The sequence below is a fragment of the Kogia breviceps genome, chromosome 12 (genome assembly GCF_026419965.1).
Source record: "Kogia breviceps isolate mKogBre1 chromosome 12, mKogBre1 haplotype 1, whole genome shotgun sequence".
NCBI lineage: Eukaryota > Metazoa > Chordata > Mammalia > Artiodactyla > Physeteridae > Kogia > Kogia breviceps.
Genome location: NC_081321.1, coordinates 53775146 through 53795703, shown reverse-complemented (window position 1 = coordinate 53795703; position 20558 = coordinate 53775146). Strand labels below are relative to the sequence as shown.

The window sequence follows — 20558 nt, the reverse complement described above, 5'->3', positions numbered from 1 at the left end:
AACATGTGCTAACAAAGAAAAGATTTTTATTAAAAGAGAACTTATTTTGTAGGTCCACTTTTCAAACACAATAAATTGATGATAGAGGTAAGGGCTATGGACTGAATATTTGTGTCCCCCCTAAATTCCTATGTTGAAATCCTAACCCCCAATGTGATGTTATTAGGAGGTGGGGCCTTTGGGAGGTGATTAGGTCACAACGGCTCCCCTCATGAATAGGATTAGTGCCCTCATAAAAGAGACCCCAGAGAGACCCCTCACACCTTCCACCAGAGCAAAGACGGCCATCTGGGAGCTCTCATGGGACACAGAATTGGCCAGTGCCATGATCTTGGATTTCCCGGCCTCCAGAACTATGAGAAATAAATGTGTACTGTTTATAAGCCACTCAATTTACAGTATTTCTGTTAGAGCAGCCCAAATGGACTAAGACAATAAGTAAAAGGGTGATAAGTAAAAAGGCTGACTGGCCAGAACATCTCTTAGCCTCCGCCTCTGCTACTCCTACCACTTCTTGACCATTGTAACAGGAGCCACCATTTAGTGAGTGCATCCTCTTTGCCAAGCACCAGATAGACTTTCTGCCATTTAACCCTAAGGGGGAGAAGCTATCATTCTCTTATTAGCACTTTGCAGAGGAAAAAACCTGAGGCGTAGAGGAGTCAAGCAGTTGGCTCAGAATCGCACTTTAAAGCCAGCTTCTTAAACCAGATCTCTCTGATCTAAACAATTGTGGATACTGAACTAAGAGGACAGGATGGCAAGAAGGTGGGGAGGAAAGAACAAGAAAAAGAAAATCATTTGGTCACATTTTGCAGAGCGCCATGCAGCCGACTTTTCCTCCCTAACTGTGGCGGCTGCAGTGGTGTGGCGCCATCCTTCCTTCACGATCCATGGAGGCACTCGGTCCCCAACAGGGAGGCGTGGCTGCTGAGGGCTCCCAGCTGAGCCCCAACCTGGGAATTGCTAGTGGGAGAAGGGAGCTGCCTCACCTCAATACAGCCCTGTTCAGGGCTGGCTGGATACAGGGATGCAAAAACCCAAGCACCTTGCCTCATTTGGGGATAGTTTCGAAGGGCCACCCCAACTTCAGCAGTCCCCGTGGCATCTGCCGAGGCCTCTACTTCCATATCCCAGCTCAGCTTCTCCAACTGCCCAATTCTGTCTTCCTCCTCCTTCCCTTACTTTTGTTATTCCCGAGAGCATTCTCAAAAAATTCCCCTGCAGGCAAATCTCTGCCTCTGAGCCTACTTCCTGGGAACTTGCCTGAAGACACTTGCCAATCATGAGAAAGCAGAAATCAGGGTCACAGCCTGTGCTCTGACCTAAAAGCAGGAGAGGCATGCTGGAGGGGCACATGCAAATCTCCCTGCCCAGTGTCAGCTGTGGGAAAGCCTTGTGACTCAGGCAGAGCCGAGACCCTGACGTTCCCTTTGCTCTGGTCAGTGGCCTTCCCTGTCCCCCTCTCCCATCAAGTACCAGGACCTCCACACTGTCTCCCTTCTCACCCCTCTTTCCTATCAAGCTCTGCTTTCAGGAAAGGAGGTGATGAATCAGTCACACAAAAGGGACATGTTTTAAATGAATGGATTATTTCATGGGGTTAAAAATAAGTTCAAGCCCGCTCTAAACCAAAGAAAGAATATGTATAGCAAAATGCCAGGTATTTATTTATCTATCTACCCAGGTAGAACATATATTTAAGCACCTACAGCGCTGAGCTGGCTGAGAGCTGAGTTGAAGAGGGAGGTTCCACTAGCTGGAACCTAGTGGTTGGTTCCACCGACCGCTGAGACTTTCACTGTCCATCTCTGTCTCAGGCCCCATGAGGGCACACAAATTTTATGCCGATTCCACTGGCAGTTGATGAACTGCCACACTGCAGCAGGAGCAGATGCCTACGGGTTGTGTCCCCTCCACCCTACCCCCACCACTCCCCCAGGACAAAACAAAATCTAGAGTCTTTTGATATGAAAGTCACTTCACCAGAAAAACAAAGTAAGCAATCAGTTCCTCTTCGGTTCAACTCGAAGGCTCACTTAAAGCTCTTCCCAAGATATGAGGTGATGGTTCACAAGAGGCAGAGTCTTTTAGATTCAGTCTCCCCTGCTATTCAGCAAAGGTGTATTTACCTACTTTTAGACAGGTTCATGATGAAGGGCACACGGGAAAAATGCACAGCAGGGTGGGGGGTGGTTTGCTACAGGGTATACTCTTTGCCTGAATGATTCTTTATGTCTGCTGAAGAAGAAAAAAGACGGAAGATGTTGCTTCTAATTTCCTCACGCGTCTCAAAAATGAACACTGGGCTTGCCGCTCAGCTTGTCACAGCTGAGTACCTACAGCTAGGAGGCAGCGGGCTCAGTGGCATGGCAGGAGGCTGGAGACTCAAGGAGGAAGAATTTAATTTGCTGATCACTACTGTTATCTTGTGAGGAGTCCCTGTATAAGCCACTTAACCTTTCCGGAGACCTCAGTTTCTTTTTTTTAAAAAAGTGAGATGAATACAGGTTCATTTCACAGTTTGCTGTCCAGTATAATTAATAAAATACACAACACTGTCTATTCTACACTGTTAATAATTAATAATTCCCAAAGATAATACAAACTCTCCGATTGGCAATGTAAGTGCAGCCTTTAAAATTTGGTAGACTTGTTTTCATTAAAAGACAAGATTTTAAATACTTCAGTGAGATTTCTTAACACATACACATACCCACCAGGGAAACTCTAGCCAGAAAATAGGGTGAAGTCCGACTCACCCATGATGATGAAAGGGGCCTTCAGCTGTAACCTATAGCTCTGGGATAATTTACCTTGATATACTGCCACAGATGACGGAGCACGGTTCCGTGTTGTGCAAGTACTGAACGGCTTTGGTTGTTCCTATTAATATATTGATTCGAATATGCCAAGAGAGTGGGGCTGTGTCACCCTGAAAAGACAACAGTAGTTGGTTTGGTTGTATTTTCTGAGTAAAAACCAATAAACGCTAATGAGGAGGCGGGGAGAGGGGGTAAATAAACATTGTAGTTTACCATAACTTATTTTTAATTCAAAATAGGTTTTCCTCTACTACCAATGCTGGTTCTAGGCCCCTTTATAGGCAATGGAAATACCCAATAATTTTAATGTTATCTTAATTGAAATATGGCTAATAAGACATTTAAGAGTTCATTGAACAAGATTTTAAAATTATGTGGCACAACAGTGTGGGTAATTGAGAATAATCTGTTTTTATTCTCATCTTAACTGAAATTTAACCAATTTGGAATCAGTTTGTAAACTTATCTTTCAGAAACATCACAAAAGAGAAACCATGGCATTTATTCAACCTCCTCCCTTCTCTTTAAGGTGTCTATCACTTTTATGTCTATCCTTTGTCTTGAATGGTACTTTGCATAAAGTTATGCAAATAAAAATTATCTGAGAAATAAGGGTAGTTGATGTAAACCCATTTGAGACATGGTATCAGTGAGCAGTAAGGACCCAGAAACTCTTCTGGCCACCATGTTGCACAACACACAATAGCTCAGGTATTTCAGCAGCTGCCCCAGGGCTTTAGAGTGTCAGAGTATCAGGCAGAGTAATAGATATAACTTACTACACACTGTAATCTGTCAAAAAGTGATCCATTTCTCATATATGGATAAACCAGGCAAAACTTCTCACTCTCTGTAAAATATGCAGCCAACTCCAATATGTTTGGATGTTGGAACCTTGAAACAAAAGATTTTTTAAATCCATCAAACTGTTTATTCAAATAGGAAATGAATAACACTGTTTTGGGGATGGTAGGGTGGGTTGGGGAATAGGTATAAAGCAGAATATAAATTTGGCCAAGAGAGAAGGAATTTCAATGGACACATGATACAGATGTGCCTTCCAAATTGGTCTAAAGTGTTCTGACAAATATTAGCCAACATCCAAATATAAGACAGACATTTTAAGAAAGTAAAGAGTTCTTAAGATTTGGGGTTTTGGGAACTTTACAACAAATAGAAAACAATATTTGATATTAACTAATTTTTATCAACATGAAACCCAATATAACTTATTTATTAAAGATAATACAACTGAAATTATCCATTTCATTGCTTTAGGTATACATGTGTAACTAAAATCACCAATATAGAAGAGTTCGGAAGACTGTTGTCATTCATCCATTTACTGAATGCTACCATGTCAAGTGCTGTACTAGGCCCCAGTCACACAGTTAACAGACATCCAATGCCTTCAGAAAGCTTGTATTGTTACCTAAAATCCATGTGACTAGTAAAGTTTGATGCTGAAAAATACATCACTGATTTTTAAATCCCAGAATTCTATGTCAGTATTGTATACATTTTTCAGGTGCTTTTTAAAAAAAAACTCTATTTCTTGAGGGCATGTGTCATCACTGTGAAAACCAATGGAACCCAGTAACAGCTATGAAATATAAAACATGTGAAATTCACCACACATACTGTGAACTCAGCTCAATTCCACAATTATTTATGGAACACCTCCTATGTCTTAGGCATGTCTGGTGATATTAAAATAAATAAAGCTATTTTTCCATAAATGGTGTTATATATAAAGTCCTATTATACATTTCTTCAGTAGCAAAACTTACCTATAAAATACACGTGTGTGTGTGTATGTATATATATATATCCATATATATATATATATATATATATATATCCCTTCTGAGTCCCTCTATTCCTTCTTCCTCAAGAAAGGCAATGTGTGAGTGTGTGTTAAGTGTATATACATAAACACATAATACAGTCTCAAGTGGTTCCCTTAATATTAAACAAAAAAAACTCATCCTCAGGTCTCAGCTTAGATGTCACTTTTTCCAAGACACCTACTCTGCTGCCCACTCCCCTCCCCAAATTAGCTTTTCCTCCTCCCTCAGCGCTCTGTACTTGCTTGTCTTATTATTTAACTTACTGAAATTGCCTGTCTGCTTGTGCACTTCTCTCCTAAACCCACTCCAGACAGTATGTTCTAAGAGGAGAAGCCTGCCTCTGACTTACTTACTAGTAAATGTCTGAGAAGAGGGAGATTGAGTATGATTCAGGAAATAAATTGGATCTTGTTAAAAAAAAAAAAAAATTACGCTCTGCCTCAGTTTCCTCATCTGCAAAATGGGGATAATAGCAGGACTCACCTCACAGGATTGTTGTGAGGATTAAAGAATTAATACATGTGAAGTACTTTGTATAGGGCCTAAAACTAAAGAAATATTAGCAATATAAATGATAATGATGGCACACCAGGAATATTCAATGTCACAGAGTTGTTAATTCTCTCTAAAGTAATACATAAATGCCTCAGCAGAATAAATCCAAATGGATCAGATATACAAATGTAAAAAATGAAAATATAAAAGTACTTGGAAAAAATGGCATAATTATTTTATAACCTCTCAGTGGGGAAGGCCTTTTAAACTATAATATAAAACCCAGAATCCATTAGAGAAAGTATAGATTAAATTCAACTACATGAAAACTGTTTCCACATGGCAAAAACTAGAATAAGCAAAGACAAATGAAAATGTGGTAAAAAATTATTTGTATCTTGTAACATAAAAATAGGGCTAATTTTCTCTAATATATAAAATGCTCTTACAAACCATTAAGAAAAAACCCAACAGCCTAATAAAAAAATGGGCAAAAAACATTAACAGATATTTCATGGGAAAGGAAATATATCTCTTAATATGTGAAAAGATTCATTCATCACAGAAAAAGAAATTTAAAAACTACACTGAGAAACCATTTCCACTTAGCAGATCAGAAAAAACTAAAAGAATAAACGCCATGTTATCAAGAATATGGGGAACCAGGCACTCTAACATATGACTGGTATAAGTATAAATTGGTATAGCTTCTACTGGAGGACAATGTGGTAACGTGTAACACATACAACCATTTGACCCTATAATTTTATTTACGTGAAGCTTTCTTAGTTTTCTAAGCGATATTAAAACTTAGATAAGTTTTCCAACAGGTATGAAATAACATATATACACATAAAATATCTCTGAAAATATATACAGGAAACTGATTACTCTGTCGCCTTTGGGAAAATCAGCTGGGTGGTTGGATGAGAATAGTGGAAGAAAATCTCTTGGCTTACCCTTTTGCCCTTTTGGAATTTTGAAGTGTCTGAACTTATTATTTATTCATAAGCAAAGAAATAAAGTTTAAATATAAAAACCTTATTACAATTTTGGTTTTAGTTTTTTGTTGACTAAATGATATATTAAGTGTTTATACTTAGCCTCTAACATTTTGATTTCTGGTCCTGGGTATAAACGGAGAAGGATTCAGGATAATACCTCCCTCCCCTCAATTCATGTATTGGTTTAGAAAACATCTGAAAAGAACATTTTCTGTTTGTAAAAGGTGATGACTGAACTCTATAGGGTTAGGGGCCTTCAGTGAGACAGGCTGCACAGCTGCAGATATGAATACATATGAAAATGAAGTCATTTTAGTTTGTCTCCAAGGACTTTCAGGCTCATGAATGAATTCCCAGAAAGTAATGTGCACATCGAAAGCACTTGATTTCTTTGTCTAAAACTCTCTTCCAGAGAGGTTTATATTGATGAAACAGTTTCTTGACTGGAATGTCTCTAAGAAAGGGGGGAAATGGTAAAATATATGCAATTCTAAAGTTCTAAGAATTAGTTTACAGTCAGTCATGTTAGTCACACATGATTTAACCCATTTCCTTGTGACAGTTTCTTGTTAAAATATGTTCAAGTGAATTATGTAAATGGTCTATTTTAAAATGTATTCCAAGGAATATACTAAAGCAGATGTCAAAATTTTACCCAATGTTCTAACATCCAACCCACATTTATTAAATGCCAACCATGCCAAGCTCTGTGCTATAGAACCAAAGATGAACAGAGATGAAAACCAGGCACAAGTGGAGAAATCCAAAGCAATATACTCACAGCAGTAAAACTTCAAGCTCAGATAAAAACCGCTTCCATTGTTTCTTACATTGCATTTTTTTCCCCTAAATATCATACAGAAAAACAAGAAAAAAATAAGGAAAGGATCTCTCTATTTCTGGGATTCTGACCTAGGGTCTATAGTCTCCCTGAAATTAGATACTTTATGGTATAAATGCATATGAACATTTTTCTGGGGAGAGGATCCTTAGCTTGCATCAGACTTTCAAAAATCCATTAACCCCAAAACAGATTTAGAACCACTGCTTTTGAATTAGAAGTTTTTCATGCAATGTATCATACTGCTATATTTTATATTCAAACGCTTTCACCATATTTTGGACACATTTACATGAATTCAAAAATATGTATTCAAAGAAAATCCCATGACAGAAACTCCCCACTTGATCTCAAAGAATTCTGGTTGTATTCTGATTGTATTGTATTCTGATTAGAATTGATTTCAATAATTTGGCATTTATGACTTGGGTCATTTGGCTGTTGGTTCAAGTTTACCTTTGTACTAATTTTGAAAAAATGGGCCCACTAAGAAAATGAAACATATAACTCCTTACTTCAAAGAAGAGTCAGAAGCTAGCAGAGTGCCTGACATATGAATAAATTAATGAATTCAATAATATTGTATGGAGTACCTCCACTGTTCTTGATGGCTTCATACACCTGACATCATTGCATGTCTCTGAATCTCAAATTCCTAACTTCTACCATGAAAGGGTTAAAGTAAGTGTGCTCCAGTTATCGGTTGCAAATTGCCAGACAGGGCAGAGTTCATTTTGTTTTTGTTTTTAATATTTATTTATTTATTTATTTATTGGCTGCACTGGGTCTTCATTGCTGTGCGTGGGCTTTCTCTAGTTGCACAAGCTCTAGAGCGCAGGCTCAGTAGTTATGGCTAATGGGCTCTAAAGCACAAGCTCAGTAGTTGTGGCACATGGGCTTAGTTGCTCCGCGGCATGTGGGATCTTCCTGGACCAGCGGTCGAACCCGTGTCCCCTGCATTGGCAGGCGGATTCTTAACCACTGTGCCACCAGGGAAGTCCAAGGGCAGAGTTTTTAGAGCTCTCTGTCCTCAGGAACAAAGGGAGAGAGATCCAACAGGAATCTTGGAAACTATTTTCCAAGTTAACCCAAGAAGTCAGAAACAATAAACTAGTCTAACAAATATCATTTGCAAGGACTACATTATGAGAATTTACATTTTAAAAAACCACTGCCCTGGGATCGAGTGGATTGGGTCTCAGGCCCAACTCTAACACTCATTATTTGTGACTTATTGTCACCAAACCTCCCTGGGGTCCTCATTTTCTTAATCTGAAAAAGTGAAGGGGTTAGTTTTTGTGTTCATGCTATCCTAGCACTCTTGCTGCTCAAAGTGTGTTCTGTGTGTGAGGAATACCACCTTCTCTGGGAACTGGTGAGAAATGCTGAGTCTCAGGTCCCTACCCAAAGTGCTGAATCAGAATCTGCACTGTAAGATCCCCAGGTGAGCTGGATGTACTAATCTAACACACCTAAGTACAGTTCCTAGCCTCAGTTCCTCTAAGAAAGGTTACTGAAATTAATGTTACAAAACTACATTTCTAGTAAAAAATGCTCTGTGGCTAAGCCTTCATTAAATTATCTCATTTTTCCTGATGTGTATGTGTATGTGTGTGTAGGACTTTGTACAATCTCTAGGTCTTGAGTAACTTTGTTACCTCCTGTCTTTTTACTAATACTGAATAGCAACTAAATTGATGAAAACAGCCTATGTGCTTCATTCAATTCACCCAACAAACATTTATTGAGCAACTACTATAGGCCAGGCTCTGTAATAAGGCACTGGGATACAAAGATAAATAAAAGCTCCTTAAAGAAAACCATCCAGTCCACTGGGAGAGGCAGATGAAGAAATCAATACTATGAGACAGTGGTATTTTGCTGCAACTATACACACAGGAGGGTCACCAAAACCATCCTGGAGGGGTCAAAAGCAATCAAGGAAATGATCATTGTCTTCGGGACAGAAAGGACAAAGACATCCCATTCTAAAGCCAGACCCCTGGAAAGAACACTCCCAAAAGAGAGTGTGAGTTGGTGGCAGCTGCAGAGAGAAGAGGAAAGTAAACGCATGGAGTCTTTGGGGAGGTGGCCCTGGGGCTCAACCAGAAGAAAATGTATAAATGGGGCCAGGGACGCACTGGCCCTAAGAAGCAGGCTTCAGTTAGGACACCTCTAGAGTAACCACATTCTTCTTGTTGAATGGTTATAACAATAGATTGTTTCATTTCTTCATTAGACATTCATCTTCTCCAGAATCTTGAGATGTCTATACAGAATTAGTGGGGCAAATGCAGTTTGAGGAAACGGACAAATTGGGTTAATAATTCTTTTAAAAAGGCCCTGTAATCTAAGCTGCAAAACTGGAACCACCTCAGATCCCTCCTTCTCCCCTATTTCCCCAGCCCTGTCTAACAGATCACCAGATTTGCTCCATTTCACCTCATCTTTCAGACATAGTACCCTCCCTTGCCATCCCCACTGCCTCTGCCCTGGCTTAGAGTGGTTACCAACACTGGTCACACATCTGAACCACCTGGGGAAGCCTACCACCACCACTACTCTGACCCAAACAGATGCTGCAGAGCTCAGTTTTTAAAACACTTCCTGGGTGATTCTAATATTAAACCGGAGAATACAGGTTTCAGCCCTATCCACTTCAGTTTACTCATCTGAAATATCCCTCTGCCAGGTCTTTCTACCTCTAGTCTAATTCCTGCCGTCCTTCCTCCAGTGCCCCATGCCAACTTCCAGTCCATCATCTGACCGGTAATCAAAGTGATACTACAAAACACAAATCTTGTCCTTTCACTCTCCTACTTAGAAACCATCCACGGACTTCACCTATCTTTCCAGTATCATCTGATGCCACTACGTGCCTACCCTCTCACACTAAACTCTACTCCACAAAACGAGCTGGTCTTCGTGAGTAAGACACAGGCTTTCATGCATGTGCCTCTAGGCCTGAGCACCTGTTATCTCTTCCAGCTAGAAAGTACTTCCCGGGGCTTCCCTGGTGGCGCAGTGGTTGAGAGTCCGCCTGCCGATGCAGGGGACACAGGTTCGTGCCCCGGTCCGGGAGGATCCCATATGCCGCTGAGCGGCTGGGCCCGTGAGCCACGGCCGCTGAGCCTGCGCATCCGGAGCCTGTGCTCCGCAACGGGAGAGGCCACAACATTGATGAGGCCCGCGTACCGCAAAAAAAAAAAAACAATAGAAAGTACTTCCCTCGCTGCCTGGAAAATTCTCCTTATCCTTCAAAATCCAGTTGAAAGGTCACTTCCTTTCATCCACTTTTCCATTTGTTTACTGAGGAAATGTTTATTGCACGGTTACTCTGTGCCAGCCCCTCTCTGCCTATCTTCTATGTGATCCCATGACCTTTGAGGCAAATCTCTGCTAAAGTACTTACCACACTGCAATTTAATCTTTTCTTTACCTGTTTTCCCCATAAGACTGGGAACTCTTGGAGAATGTAACTATGCTTTATTCATCTCCACCCAACATGCAGCCCATAAAAGAAGTTTAGTAAATGTTTATTGGCTGTTGACCAATAATGAAGAACAGCTCTTTGGGTATGTGTGTGCAGACCTATCTCCTCCTGACTCCTGAGTCGGACCCCCAATAGCCTTTCTGCTTCCCTGGCTGTACTCAGCTGTATTCTAACCTCCTGCTCTGATCATTGCCGTGCTGCTCCTACCAAAGCCTCCTCTTTCCTCCTCTCCTGAACTGTTGATTGAAGACGATTCATAAAGTAGCACCGAATATCAGTCTGTGGCTTAGCCTGTGAAGCTGCCTGGAGAGGGCGCTGCCCATCCTAGAAAGCCAGGAAAACTGGAGCAGACCAGCACAATCCGACCATCTTAAGCAAAGTCCCAATGGTCCTAACAACGCTTTTCAGAAAAGCCTTTCTCAGGCCATACATCTGGGGAGGGGAAGGATTTAACTTCCACATTCCTGCAAGACAGGCATTCATTTCTCAGTCATTTCTCCAGTCACCAGAGGTCATATATCTTATTTCCATTTATGAAATTTTATTTTCAAGTACCCCTCCTTTCAATGTTGATGAAAAATGACACAATTTAATGTGAAATATGAGCCAATAAATGGAATGGATATCCTGTGATAGTAATTCTTTCCATACCTGTTTAAATAATTTAATGGCATATGTTCGGTTTTGGATTTCCACTCTGTATACCTCAAAAATTTCCCCTTCTCCGATTAAAAAGTCTTTGTGGAAATTTTTGGTTCCTTCTATGATGTTGTGAAAGCTGATGGAGGATTTAAACAATATTCCTTAGGAAGGAAAGTAGGGAGAAGATAAGTTACTTTTTCTCTTTTTAAGAATCAATCATCATTATAAAGAACCAAGACTTCCCTATTAGAAACAAATCAGAGCCCAGTGAAAAGTCAAAAGAGAAAGGCCCAGGAGCAAAAACTGAAGCCCACCATGTGTTCTCTGTACATTTACTTGGGCCTGGCTCCCACCATCCCACAGAGCAAATGGCTTTTTAGATATTCAAACAAAAGCACTGTGATTCTATCACCTTTCCAAAGAGATCAGCCAGACAACTTAGTTGGGGAAACTTTTCCAAGACTGTTTCCCTGTCATTAGATCAACAGATTGCTGTTGACCTACTATGAACTAAAACCAGTAAAAATAAAAACTATAGAAGTGGAAATTTTGATATGACTAAATAATATTCTCTAAGCATGACTGGTAGAAACGTTTTTCATAAGCCAAATCCTCTAAATGGCTAACTTGCTCAGAGTAAATTAGGAAGATGCTTCAGCTTTTTAAAAAACATCATCTAAAGCAGAGATTGGGAGGAAACATTTCAAAGGTAATCAAATACAAATTCAAAGTGAAAAGCTTGGCTAAATGCTTCAGAGACCAATTTTGGCTATATTTACACACTTAGTCTGTTTGATTTAAACCTTTTTTGCTAAACATTAAAGGACCACAACCTTATCTAGCTATTCTAATTATCTTTTGAACCAAAGAAGCATCGGATCTAGTGGCAAAGATTAGGCAAGGCAGCCTTAAATAGCCACTGAAGTTTATCAGAATGATTCCCAGATAGAAGTAAATTATTCTCCCTGCTGATAAAGTAGAAAGTCGGTGTGGAAAATAACTGATTTTCATAGTGACCTTCAGCACTGCTCTACAATCACCTCTAATGATTTCTCTGTAAGTGCTATGAAAATTTCTAAAACTGTATAAAACCCAACATAATTTTTAAATGTCTTCCTATGACACATAAAAATAGCAAATGTCGGGCTTCCCTGGTGGTGCAGTGGTTGACAGTCTGCCTGCCGATGCAGGGGACACGGGTTTGTGCCCCGGTCCGGGAGGATCCCACATGCTGCGCAGCGGCTGGGCCCGTGAGCCATGGCCGCTGAGCCTGCGCGTCCAGAGCCTGTGCTCCGCAACGGGAGAGGCCACAACAGTGAGAGGCCCGCATACCACAAAAAAAAAAAAAAAAAAAGCAAATGTCATGAAATTCTCCTGAGACCACAATTATGCTCTTTACTGGTCAATGAATTTTTAATATAACAATAATATATCACCCATCAGAACTATGTGTCAGTCAAAATTGAGAATATTTTGATATCTATGAAAAATTTATCTTGAATCTGCATATTAATGAATAGTTATTATGTTTGTTGGATCTTTCTAAATTTCACTTAAAAGAATTCATGAATTCATTTAAAGGAAAACATGATTTAAAGAAAAGTTGTTCTGTTTTTCTTACCTTTTTCATTATGTTCAGGAACAAGAACAGCACTAGCTGTTTCCTAAGAGAAGAAATACATACTAAAGTATAATTCAATTTCATAAAGTCTAGAAAGAACAGAACCTCAACAGAAATCCAAAGTTCCCCCTGGCACTGTACAGTGCAACAGGGTGGAATCTAATTTAGAAGAAAGCTAGTAGAATGTAAAGTTATTTTATTTTATTCAATAGTATTCACTGCTATATATATTTAAGGCTTCCATAACAATGGTAAAAACTCAAGTATCAAAGTCATAGTTACAGTCAATTTTAAATGACTTCTATTGCTGTAAAAATGATCACCGCTAATTTTCTTTAATAAAAACTAACAGTAACATGCAAAACACTAGAACAGGAAAACTAAAAGCTGAGTTAAGACAAATGCGTAACTACAGTACTCTTAAAAGTTCTAAGACTCATCTGTGACAGATCACTGAGAGGACAAAGCTCTTAACTCTTCAAACATTTACAAATCTCCAATTTCCTGAATCCCCAAATAAATGAACAAGAATGAGACTTTTTAAAAGTCTCCAGGCTTTAAAAAAGTACCTGAAAATACAGCATTTTTCTGCCTGATAATTTCATTCCTTACGCTCAATTATATATGCAACAGGGTTCAAGGGTCATTGCCCATGTGCACACACTCTACCTTGGATAACATGATCGGAAATCCTTTTCCCTGATGACTCTGCTCTGAAGGATTCAAGGATGCCCCTGAAAGAGAAATAAGGGAAGCTAGATACAAAAAATGTTATGTCGTTAACAAACTTTTTTTTTCTTTTTTACACTGTGAAAATAAATACCTTGCTAGTAAGGTTCATTTCTAAAGCCCAGTTTCATTCCCATTGAATGGTTACAAATTTCCATATGTGGAAGAGCTTTCTAATGATCAAATATACAAACATATCTTTGTTCACTTAAAACATGAGCACCTACCTTTTTTTCTTATTTGTTTGTTTGTATTTTTGTTTTTTTAATTTTTGGCCGTGAGGCGTGGCACGGGGGATCTTAGTTGCCTGAGCAGGGATCAAACCCGTGCCCCCTGCAGTGGAAGCTCGGAGTCTTAACCACTGGACCGCCAGGGAAGTCCATGAGCACCTATCTTAAATTATTGTTAGACATCATTAAAAATATTAAAGTATGAAGGAGAGAATTGACAGGAAAAAAAGCAATGTTGTTATCAGGTTTTTGTACATGTATTTAAAATTTTTACGATTATGGGATTATACCTCTCTCGGTTAGTTCACTTTTTAATCCCATTTTGTGCCATAAGGTATTAGAGGGGTGAGTGAGTGTGAGTGTGAGTGTGTGTGTGTGTGTGTGTGCATGTGTGTGTGTGCACGCATGCGCGATCAATCACAAATGCCCACAAATGCTGCCCAATTGAAGACTATTACTTCTGTCTGAACTAAGGAAGTCTATGTAGCTTCCTACAAAAATTAAAACTCTGCAATATTTTGCTGTTACTTTTGACATTTTGATTCAGACTTCAGGAGAGTTTTATTTCATCTTCTAGTTTTTCTTAGATTGTATTCTAATGGTTCCTAGATTATTTTGCTTAGAAGACTAGCAACAAAATACAATCAATTAATAATAAGCCACCTTGAACAAAACTATAAAATTAGACCGAACAGACATCTACAGAACATTCCATCCAAAACAGAAGAATACACTCATACTTTGCAAGTGTACGTTGAACATTCTCCAGAACAGATCACATGTTAGGCAATAAAATGAGCCTCAATAAATTTGGAAGGATGAAATCATACAAAGCATATTCTCTGACTACATGGAATTAAAGTAGAAATCAAGGGCTTTCCTGGTGGCACAGTGCTTAAGAATCCACCTGCCATTGCAGGTGACACGGATTCGAGCCCTGGTCTGGGAGGATCTCACATGCCATGGAGCAACTAAGCCTGTGTGTCACAACTACTGAGTCTGTGCTCTAGAGCCTGCAAGCCACAACTACTGAGCCTGCATGCCACAACTACTGAGCCCACGCACCTAGAGCCCATGCTCCGCAACAAGAGGAGCCACTGCAGTGAGAAGCCTGAACACCGCAATGAAGAGTAGTCCCCACTCACTGCAACTACAGAAAGCCTGTGTGCAGCAATGAAGACCCAATGCAGCCAAAAATAAATAAAAATAAATACATTTTTTAAATGCAAAAAAAAATAAAGTAGAAATCAATAACAAAAGGAAATTTTTTTTTTGGAAATTGACAAATACATGAAAATGAAACACCAAACTCATAAATAACCAGTGAGTCAAAGAAGAAATCCCAAGGGAAATTAGAAAATACTTTGTGATGAATGAAAACAAAAACACAATATGCCAAAACATATGGTATGCAGCAAAAGCAGCGCTTAAAAGGAAATTTATTGCTGTTAATGCCCAACTTTAAAAAGAAGAAAAATATCAAATAAATAGCCTAAACTTTTGCCTTGAGGAACTAAAAAAGAAGAAACAACTAAACCACAGGAAACAGAAGGAAGGAAGAATTAAGACTGGAGTGGAGGGCTTCCCTAGTGGCGCAGTGGTTGAGAATCCGCCTGCCGATTCACGGGACACGGGTTCGTACCCCGGTCCGGGAGGATCCCACATGCCGCGGAGCGGCTGGGCTTGTGGGCCATGGCCGCTGAGCCTGCGCGTCCAGAGCCTGTGCTCCGAACGGGAGAGGCCACAACAGTGAGAGGCCCGCATACCAAAAAAAAAAAAAAAAAAAAGACTGGAGTGGAAATAAATGAAACAGAAGAACAGAAGAGAAATATCAATGAAACTGAAGCTGGTTCTTTGAAAATATAAACAAAGTTGACAATCTTTTAGTTAGACTGACCAAGAAAGAAAGAAGACTCAAATTACTAAAATTAAGAACAAAAGACATAACTACTGACCTTACAGAAATAAAAAGAATTATAAGGGAATACTGTGAACAACTATTTGTCAAAAAACTATATAAATGATAGGGACAGATTCCTAGAAAGACACAAACTACCAAAACTAATTCAAGAAGAAATAAACAACATGAATGGGTCTGTAACAAGGGAAGAGATTTAATTAATATTTTAAGACTTCCCATAAAGAAAAGCCCAGGCCCAAATGGCTTCACAGGTAAATTTTACCAAACATTTAAAGAAGATTTTAGACCAGTTCTTCACACATTCTTCCAAAATAGAAGAGGAGGAAACAACTCCCAAATCTTTCTTTGAGGCCAATATTATCCTAATATCAATGCCACACAAAACAGAACAAGAAAACTACAGAGCTATATCCCTTATGAATATAGATGCAAAAGTCCTCACCAAAATACTAAATCCAGAAACATATAAGAAACATGAGGTACCATGACCAAGTGGGATTCATCCCAGGAATCCAAGGTTAGCTTAATATCTGAAAATGTACCACATTAATAAAATGAACAAAACTCATAAAATCCAATAATCTATCATGATGAAGCTCTAGGGAGAGAAAAAAATTTCCTTAATTTGGTAAAGGGCATCTGTGAAAAACGTACAGTGAACATCATACATAATGGTGAAAGACTGAATGTTTTCCCCTTAGATCAGGAACAAGAAAAGAATGTCTTGGTCTTGCCACTTCTATTCAACATTATACTAGAGGTTCCAGTGAGGGCAATTAGGCAAGAAATAACAAACATCCTGAATAGGGTACTGTTGTGTAGAATAAAATTTGAAGTTTGGGGGCTGCAAGGGCACTAAACGCCATTGTCCTTTTGCTGCACATAAAAAGAGAGACAATACTTCACTGTCATATAAAATGGAAGATTCAGAACGGCTTGACTGGGCTTCCCTGGTGGCGAGTGGTTGAGAGTCCGCCTGCTGATACAGGGGACGCGGGTTCGTGCCCCAGTCCGGGAGGATCCCACATGGGCCCATGAGCCATGGCCGCTGAGCCTGCAGGTCCGGAGCCTGTGCTCTGCAGCGGGAGAGGCCACAACAGTGAGAGGCCCGCGTACCACAAAAAAAAAACAAAAAAAAAAGGTTTGACTAAGGTGATTAAGGTGAAACCATCCCACCAAATGGAACAATTTTAAGTAAAGCTAGGCAAAAATAGATTATTTAGATAAGTGATAACTCTGTTCATGGTAGCGACAAAGAAAGACTAAATCTTTTTGCATTTCAATTAGGAGCTCCAACTCCTGACTTCAGTGAGCTGCTGTCATAGGAAACACCTGTGCAGCAGGTTACATTTAAATGTTTCCAATGAATCATCATGTGGCTGCTTTCAACAAGCTATACAATTAATGTTTTTAAGATCATAATTCAAAGCATTAATTCAATAAACTGCAGATAAATAATGCTATTTTCCTTAGCAAAGGATTCAGAACAAAGCACTATCCTCCTTTTCATCTCAGATGTATCTATCTCCTGGTATTAGGGCAGTAAATAATTGCCTTTCCACAAATCAACTAATCCCACATTGTAAAAAATAAATTAATTTTCCATGTGCAACAGACTAGGAGTCAACCAAGGATGTGGAATTTTTGTCCATATAATTCCCCGCTGCATAAATAAACAACATAAAGTGTGAAAAGACACCCTGAAATCTATTCCAGAACACTGAAGTATAAAATATACCCGTGTCCTATCAAATTGGTGTGAGTTTATACTGTGAACAAGTCACGTGGGTGGTTTCAGTGGCTGGAAAAGGTTCAGATAATGAAAAGGCATTACATTTACAGCTCCCAGAGACTCACTGCATTTTATCTGATCAGTCAGCTTCAGAGTGAAGCATTCTGCCATATAAAACTAAGTCAAGGGACTTCCATGGTGGTCCAGTGGGTAAGACTCTGCACTCCCAATGCAGGGGCGGGGGTTCGATCCCTGGTTGGGGAACTAGATCCTGCATACATGCTGCAACTATGAGCTCACATGCCACAACTAAGAGTCCGAATGCTGCAACTAAGAAGTCCACATGCCACAACTAAAGAGCCACATGCTGCAGTGAAGAACCCCCATGCTGCAACTAAGACCCGGAGTGGCCAAAATAAACAAATAAATAAACATTAAGGGAAAAAAAAAACCTAAGTGAAGAAATAGTGTGCAACAGAAAAAAGGGATTAGCCAAGTTATACAGATAATATCATGGTGGAAGCCTATTGGGAACTGTCTAATACCTTATTAATGTGAAAAACCTATAAAATAAAAGTCATTCTGAAGCTACAGTTTTCTGGTACAAACCTCTTGGGATTTCTTCTTGTGTGTGCAAAGCTTCTTTAGGTGATGAGGCAGTGGCTTGAGTGGACAAAATATATTATAAAAGAGCATGTGTGCAAATACACAGAACTAAAAATATGCCTGGATGAAAAAGCCAAAGAATAAGCCTGCTGATTTAAAGGAGTTTCCAACCTAAGAGCCCTGAATCTATAACATAAGACCCAAGATCACTCAAGATCATTCTTGTTGAAGTCAATGAACCTAAAGTGGAATAAACAGAACAGGTGACATTGGGAGATTATTTTATTGACAAAGAATGAACAGAGAAAACTTCATACGCTTTATTTATCAGGTTACTATAAATGTAATGCATGACACAGCATCAGAAAGAGAAGACAAAGAGAGGCAAGAATCAAGTCACTGTGAAATGTACAGTAAACAGGTTAGAAGTTAGAAAGCCATGGTATAAGAACAGCAGTGAAGATAATAGAGAAATCCCATGGTTATTCTGGAGGTATCATCTGCACTAAAATACAGAGGGGAACCCAATTATTTTTAACTTCTAATCATATGGTAAAACAAATTATAGCATTATTTGTATTTTACTCATATTGTGGTTCTGGTTATGTTTATGACTCAGAGAGTCAGATTTCTGGACAGAGAGCTGATTCTCTTAACTAAGTGAGAATGAAACATTTTAAGAAGTGTAGCTTGTAATAAATATTTTTTTAAAACCAAACTATAAAGTGGTAGAAGGGAATGTGTTGTATAAGTTAGGCAATAAGAAAAGAAAGTGTCAGACACAAAAATGGGAAGCTGCAAACCCCACTTCAGATAAAAGTCACAGGTAAGGAATCACTGACATACAGCACGACCAGTCAATGTCTTAGATAAAATACAATATTTACAAGTTACAATTCATATAAAATTGAGTAAGAGCCATATCGTTAGGATCAATGCTTACCATAAGTTGCAATTAAATGGATAGCTCGATGATGCCCCATCTCCTGGAGAATCTGTAAAAGGTCACCAATTGTCTTGTTTTTCTGTGCCCAGGACCAAAGTAATTCTCTTGTTCCACTTTTACCCTGGTCTACATATTTTTCAATGTGACGAACATCCAGCCAGCTGCTTGAAAGTCGCTCCGCTGTAGAAATTGTAATAGGAAGAACCAAAGAATAGTTTACTTTTATTGGAATCCCTGGTTTTTTTGTGTACCTTATATGTTCTGTTGCATTTTATTTATATTTTTATTTTGAACTAATTTTAGCATGTATTTCTCACCCAACTTCCCCTAATGTTAACATCTTACATAACCACGGTACAAAGATCAGACCTAGAGATTACTAAACTGAAGACCCTTATGCTAATTTCACCTGTTTTTCTACTGATGTCTTTTTTCTGTTCTAAGAGCCTATCCAGTTTCTCACATTGCAATTACTTGTCCCTTCTCCTTCATCTCCACTAATCTGATGTTCCTCAGTTTTTCCTTATCTTTAAGGACAGTGAAATGCTGTTGTATCCTTCTCGGTGCATAATATCAAGAGGTTCATGATGTCCATGTCTTATCACTGGTGATGTTAACCTTGATCCCTTGGTTAAGGTGATGTCTGCAGGTTTCTCCACTATAAAATTATTATTAATTATTTTAAACTAATAACTATGTTGGAGGAGATACTCTGAGACTATGGAAGCATCCTGCTTCTCAGATTTTGCCTAAAAATATCTGCACCTAACTTCTATGGTTCTTGTTTATCATAATTATTACTGTGGGGTTTGCTTCAATGGTTTTGTTTTTTTGGTTTTTTTTTGTGATACGCGGGCCTCTCACTGTTGTGGTCTCTCCCATTGCAGAGCACAGGCTCCGGACACGCAGGCTCAGCGGCCATGGCTCACAGGCCCAGCCACTCCGCAGCATGTGGGATCTTCCCAGACCGGGGCGCGAACCCGTGTCCCCTGCATCGGCAGACGGACTCTCAACCACTGCGCCACCAGGGAAGCCCAATGGTATTTTTCAATTTTCCCTTTTTCCTTCTATGTTCATTAACTACAACTCTTCTGTAAGAAAGTATTCTCCTCTTCCCCATTTATTTAGGTAATTAATTTATTTATATCAGTGTGGACTCATGGATATTTATTTTACTCTACAGGTTAAAGTCCAATACTATCATTATTTATTTTGTTGCTAAAATTGCTCCAGCTTTTTCCATTCAGGCTGCTCCTGCATTCTTTTGACAAGCCCTATCATTTTGGGAACCCTTTATTTTTCTGGCTTTACAAGATGCTCTAGGCTCATTTTGTATTTCCCTTGCCCCGGCCCTTGATATAATTACTTTTCCAAGGAGTCCTGATTCCTTTTATTGGATAATGGTGTTTAAAAAGCAAGAACGTAGATGCTATATGTGCTCACTGCTGCCAGGTCCTTCAAGCAGACAGAGGTGAGAAATATATGTATGTGCTCTCACCCAGGCATCTGTATTCCTGTCTGTACACACATTAAAAAACCATGATTTTTAACTGATACCTCTGCTCCAAGTCAATACCATATGGCACGTTTTAGACCTTTCTCACTCATATAACTTCATTCTCA

At 39.3% G+C, this 20558-nt stretch overlaps 1 protein-coding gene across 1 annotated transcript in view; it reads right to left on the bottom strand.

Annotated features, from left to right (window-relative positions):
• Positions 1-20558, bottom strand: part of IRAK3 (interleukin 1 receptor associated kinase 3) — a 48236-nt gene that overhangs the window by 14946 nt on the left and 12732 nt on the right. The window contains exons 2-8 of the mRNA XM_059080282.2: positions 18933-19115; positions 13441-13505; positions 12772-12814; positions 11160-11311; positions 6956-7020; positions 3605-3719; positions 2817-2935 (exon numbers count right to left, since the gene is read on the bottom strand). Of these exons, the coding sequence (XP_058936265.1) occupies positions 2817-2935; positions 3605-3719; positions 6956-7020; positions 11160-11311; positions 12772-12814; positions 13441-13505; positions 18933-19115 (742 nt within the window). The remainder of the gene's footprint in view (positions 1-2816; positions 2936-3604; positions 3720-6955; positions 7021-11159; positions 11312-12771; positions 12815-13440; positions 13506-18932; positions 19116-20558) is intronic.